Source organism: Pinus tabuliformis, chromosome 7 (assembly GCF_031772625.1).
Source record: "Pinus tabuliformis cultivar Carrire ecotype Pingquan chromosome 7, CPIR1, whole genome shotgun sequence".
In the NCBI taxonomy this organism is placed as follows: domain Eukaryota; kingdom Viridiplantae; phylum Streptophyta; class Pinopsida; order Pinales; family Pinaceae; genus Pinus; species Pinus tabuliformis.
In genome coordinates, this window is record NC_142293.1 from 723641291 (window position 1) to 723647290 (window position 6000).

The following is a 6000-nucleotide window of genomic DNA, read 5'->3' on the forward strand; positions in this document are numbered from 1 at the left end:
CAAGTGATAAAAAACTTCAGTGGGACCCAGGGGCTAGTTGCCTGAAGTGTTGGGATGGTTCTCAAGGGTCCTGTAGCTGATGTGGAAGGTTTGTATGTTGTGTTTCCGTCGATTCCATTTCCTTAAGGTCACATAGGAGGTTAAATGTGATCATAATAGCCTCTCGTTGCATGTCTAGCCCGGTTGGCTGGTTACTTGGGTAGATGTGGGAGGAGGTTGTTACATGGACAATTGCAATAAATTGAGTACGAAGAAAGAATGGGCAAGAGTAAGAGAGGAGAAAAAATACAAACAAGAATGACAAGAAAATGAGAGAGCTAATTGGGGTTTGCACTTACCCTTTATTTCTTGATAAGTTGAAAACTTGAGGTAGATGGTAGTCCTCCTCCACCCGTCCAAGCTCCTCCTCCACCCCCCAAGCTCCTTTTTTCTCTATCCTCAAACCTCTCGCAAATCTGGTATCAAAAGCTTGCTATCTCCTCTCTTCCCCAAGCTCAAGCCAAAGATGCAAGAATGAGAAAAAGAGAGGGGGAAGAGGCCTTCCTCTAACTCACCCTAGGTCGCACTTAAACCAAAGGTCAAAGAAAAAAAAAGTTACTGCTAGAACCGTGTGGGCGAGTTCCGTAATCGCTTGGAAATTGTGGTGGAACTGCGAATGGAACCGCCATGGTTCAACAGGTCCAAGAAGCGCATTTTTTTGAGTGAATCGTGGTTTCAAAATTCCTGTTTGTGGTTTTGCCTGCAGTTTGCCCACGGATCCGCACGGGATACAGTTTTGGGGTCTAATATGTGGGGGGGGGGGGTAACGGTTCCTGCAACACTGATCAGATAAAAAAATACAAAGTTACTTGTGCACTAGTGATTGATTCTCACTTGTTCAAAAACTGAGTAATGAGTAAAGGAAGAGGTTTTAAAACATATTTTGGATGCATCCTATGGCCTCGGTGCCCCCCCTGCAATGCTCCAAGACCTTTAGTGCTAAGGCCTTGTATTTTCCAATATTCATGAAGTCTAAATTATTTAGCCTAGCACAGGTCTACATATCCAACTGTTGGATAGACGTTTTGGACGAGGATTTCATACGAGGGGTATACCAAGTACAACCCATAAACACCTAGTATGTTGGGTACTTTATGGTCTGCCATGAGGTACACAAAGAATGGCAAAATTCACATCTCTTGTGTTCAAGTATGCAGCATGCACAAGGCACCTTATGCCCTCGAGGAATGTGAAGAAGTACCTACCTGTGGCACTCTTTTTTAGGATTTTCTTTCAAAACCTAAGTTCTAGTTTCCTGCCCTTTTTCACTTAGTCTCACCAATCTTCCAAGACTATATAAACCCTAAACAAACACAGAAGGCAGCCAAAATGCTCATTTGCTAGTGTTGGGCTGTCATTTTGTTGTTGCTAGGCAGTCATTTGGTGTTGGGTAGTGGTTTGGTAGTTGAAAACTTGTAACTGTGGATTTTCAACGTGTTTTCATGGCACTGAACAACCATTGGTATATGTCAGCATTCACGTATGTATCATGTATTCATTGTTAATAATTATTTTAAAAGTTTAAAAATTAATGTATTTTTAATATCTGTATATTTGGGGCAGGGTCCCCTGTGTCCTAACCCATTGTACGCTGTTGTTCCTTGACATTTGTAGTGGGGTGTCTCTACACATACTGGTTATGCATCCCATGTATACTGGAAACTGTGTAACATAGAAATGATCCCTCCAAAAAGTTGTAATGGCCACAAGTTATTCCCAAGCATGCCAGTGTCATTGTTGGGTCAGTACATAGCCGGCAAGATGGTACAATGATGAACGATCACTCCTATGACTCTCCCTTCAATTCAATGGCAACCTCATCAATTTAACCATGCAGGGATCTCTGTGACCTTTCTTCCTATGTTTCATAGGTGGTTTGTCTTGTACTGCAATCTGGATTTTAGTACAATGGCAGAATCCTCAGTTCATAGAGGAAGAGGGAGACCCAGGAGGCAGGTCCATTCTACAGGAGTCAAAGGTTTGCCAGGTTCAAGGCAGGGGTTAGGGGGGGAGGGGTAATCTTAGTCCTCCAACCCTTTCTTCATGCAAGAGTAGTTCCAGAATTTTATGGTGCAGCAAAGCCTTGGGGTCGACATCCCTGCCTATAGTAGAAAGAGCCGAAGCAGAGTTTCAAATGAACAAATACTTGACGCCTTACTAAACCTGGTGAATAAATTGAATAAAACAGAACACACACTTGTTCAAATACATCACTTTTGAGCAGATGTTCATGCAATCTCTGGGCCAGTTGATTGCAGCAGGTCAGTGTCCAGACGCCAATTACTCCTGGCAAGTGGATGGGGCTTTCAAAATGGGTTATTCACATTGTGAGAATATGCTGATCCCCCATCCACCAGTATACATTGAGCAAAAACGTGGTCTGAGTTAGCATGGCAGAATGATGCATGGCAAGTTGCACTCCCTCTGTCTATATGGGCTTCTATATGACCCCCGTTTCTCCTTCTGTGAATTCGGTGTTATCTTTAGTCTGGTTTCTTGGTTTGAGCTGGTATGGATATGAATGAAAGATCTTTTGTAATGGATCTATAGATGCCGAAATAATTGAAAATGTGAGTGACATAGAGAGGCGTACTACTCTTGCAGATATACTGTGAAATGAATGAAATTGTTTTCAAGTATATTTAAAAAGTAAAAAACTAATGCATTGGTTATTGGACATTAGTGGCTATTGTTCAACTAAAACTTGTCAGAAATCGTGATTGCTTCCATCTTTCAATTAACAACAGGAAAAGCGTGCAAGTACAGGGGTTGCAAATAGGAGTTTTCGGGAATATGCAGACCAATCTCCCCATGCTCCTGATTGGACTTCCATCTTAAACTTGCCAATCTTCTTGCTAAGGTCATTTTAGAGAACACACAGGCCAATATCAAGTTTACTCATGTTCTTGCAAAGATCAGAGACAAGTTTGTTGATGTGGCAAACAGAACAGTTGATTCAAAAGGCTAGTAAATAATAAAAAAAATAAAAAAACTAACAGTACTTTAATATAAGTTTACATTTTATTAAAACCAAGGCTCAGCTCAATCAGTTGAACCATCCGCCTAAGGCATGTTGCCAATGGGGAGGAGGCCATAGGTCATTAGTTCAAACTTAGTTGGATTGCTTGGGGTTACCAGTCACTATTATGGCTGGTGGTTTAGCCACCTTCCATCTGGATATTCTGGAGAAGAGTGGAGGATCCCTCAAGGTTTTCCTTGGACCAAAAAAATGTTTATGTTGTATTAACATCACATAAACCATCGAAAGTTGCCTGCCAAATGCAGTTATATGATGTAGCAGAATTCAGACTACAGAAGCAAGTTTTGGGGAAAATGGTCCCATATGTTGTGTATTGTAACTTGTATTCACTCAATTTCAAACTTCTTACGCAAAATTGCTGATTTTTCAAAGATAATTTATTTATCCTTTGGAACATGGTCGTGAAATTGACTTATATATATATATATTTTGGACTTATACTCAATACTCGATGTCAAAATCTAATTTGTTAGTAGGATTCAGTACAATTCCGTTTTTAATTTTTCAGGTCTTCTGGAGAATGCAAGCCCATATGCATCAACTGGTAGCAAAGGGACTTACACTTTTGAGTTTTCCAGGCCCCTGCGCACATCTGATCGTCTTCAACAGGTATTTTTGTTGTTTTTCTTGAATAGTGCATAGTTTTATAGTGTTGGTTGGTGAACATTTTTCTCTACTGATTCAAAAACAACTTCTGAAACTTCTATCTTTGTACCTGGGTAACTGCAGGATGTTCAATTTGTTATAGGACAGACACACAATTTCTCGGCTGCATTTTGGTACCCTGTAAATGGGAATCCTTGGACTAAAAGTGGCCATTATTCTGTTAGCTGTGATTGGGTAACCTTAGAGATCATTTCAGCGGAGAAAGAAAGTCATGTGGTCTCATCAACCAGGGCTGTCGATACTGTAAATATTTTTTCACTTGTCTTATCACTCTCAGCTTTTGGTGTATCTATTTTTGTAGGTTGGTGGGTTAGGAAAGGTAAGTCGATGACTTTCACACCTATAGATCACCTTTAGGATTATACAGCTAAATGTCAAACATATAAGCCATTGCCATTTAATGCACTGTATGAGTTCATTTTTGAGGTCTACTTTAGTAAGAGTTCAATCATCGTTATGTTTAATGCAATTTTTTTTATTCGAATTAGATTCTGAACTTCCAAGTATTGTAGGGACTGAAAGCTTTTTGTCTCAAAAGAGTTTTTTGGAGCATTCGATGGGTTGTTAGATACTACCCTTCTCCACGATGACTGATGCTTCTTCACAAATGATTTGAAAAAAGAAGGTAATTAAATTGCTCATCACCATATATATATAAAGAGGGAAATTACTGGAGTTGAAAACCCAGGGACTAAGTTGGCCTCAACACAAGCTAAGGTGAGAAGAGAGTGCCATTACAAACCTGACAAATGTCACATTAATTGTGGCCAACACAGCTCATATAGATAGAGACAAGAATGGCAATTAACAAAATTGACCCTCTTGATCAGGAGGACCATAATGACTATTAAGCCACGATCGATAGTAACATTATGTAGGGCGGGAGCATGCTTGCTAGGATTTGATCGCTTGAAGCTGCTGCTAGAACAAAACATGAAAGAAACTATAATTTTTTTTCCAAGAAAAACCTCACAGGGTCTGCCTTTTGCTGCAGAATATTTAGATGGAGGACAGCTCTAATGCCATCAACAATAGTTGTTGGTAACCCTGAGAGTGGTATTTGAACATGTCACTAGTGGCCTCTTCATCAGTGACATGCCTTGGGCAGATGGTTCAGTTGATTCAGCTAATCCTTGGACACACGCACACATATATTTCATGAAACAATCCTTTAGGGAAACCCAGGGACACGTTCCCACATTTTGTGGACTGTGTGCACAGTGATCAATTTGGTGTTTGGCTTGGCTATGATCTCAAAATTATATTACTATTATTACTTGTATTAGTAGTAAATTTGTCAATGTACATTGCTACATCTCATACCTCAAGACCCAAATGTGGACTTTGCTTACACACACCCCTGGCTGAGGATCCCATTGATAATAAGGTGGAATGACAAGTGAAGACAGCTCATGTGTCAAAATATTACAAAACAATTAAAAAAGGGTCATAGCTCACCAGTCATAATCGTCTTGATCAATATTGAGCTCAATAGCTCATAGATCATCCAGTCATAATCGTCTTGATCAAAGGGGAAGACCTATTTGTGTTTTGTATTTAATATTGAGCTTAAACAAGAAGGCAAATCTTATATGAATTTTGAAACAAATATGGAAAGTGTTCTTTGGCCTATGCATTTTCCAGTCCTCGTTGATTTTGAGTGTGTGGGTTACATTGATACATGTTGATATCATCATTATCCACATATATTGGAAGTAATTCACATTTATAACATAGTAAAGAAGACCTATTTGCTATTTGTATTTAATATTGAGGTTAAACAAGAAGGTAAATCTTATATGAATTTTGAAACAAATATGGAGAGTATTCTCCGGCCTATGCATTTTCCAGTCCTCGTTGATTTTGAGTGTGTGGGTTACATTGATACATGTTGATATCATCATTATTCCCATATATTGGAAGTAATTCATATTTATAACGTAGTAAAGAAATATCATATAATGTGTCCATATATTGGAAATAACTAATATTTACTATATAGAAAGGAAACATCATATAATGTCTCTGCACGGAGGAATTATTGAGAAACGAGAGGGCCCATGCTTTATTCCAAAGTTTGAGTTGCAAAGGAGACATTTTGTGAAACAATGCGATAGGTTTATGTTTTAATTATCATATATATTAGTGGAAGAATCCTTTAGGAATCCTAGATGTGGTTTTTATTGTCATCAATGCTCATTGATTAATTTGTTATTTCTCACAAAACCTTGGACCAAATTATCTGGAGTATAGAG

At 39.0% G+C, this 6000-nt stretch overlaps 1 protein-coding gene across 2 annotated transcripts in view; it reads left to right on the forward strand.

The window, feature by feature from the left end:
• The window catches only part of LOC149249579 (heme binding protein), a 112051-nt gene extending 107819 nt beyond the window's left edge, over positions 1–4232 (forward strand). For both annotated transcript variants that reach the window (XM_089458740.1, XM_089458741.1), the window contains 2 exons: positions 3588–3688; positions 3809–4232. In XM_089458740.1, coding sequence (XP_089314866.1) covers positions 3588–3688; positions 3809–4102 — 395 coding nt within the window. In that variant the 3' untranslated portion in view covers positions 4103–4232. The remainder of the gene's footprint in view (positions 1–3587; positions 3689–3808) is intronic.
• The last annotated feature ends 1768 nt before the right edge of the window (positions 4233–6000 follow it).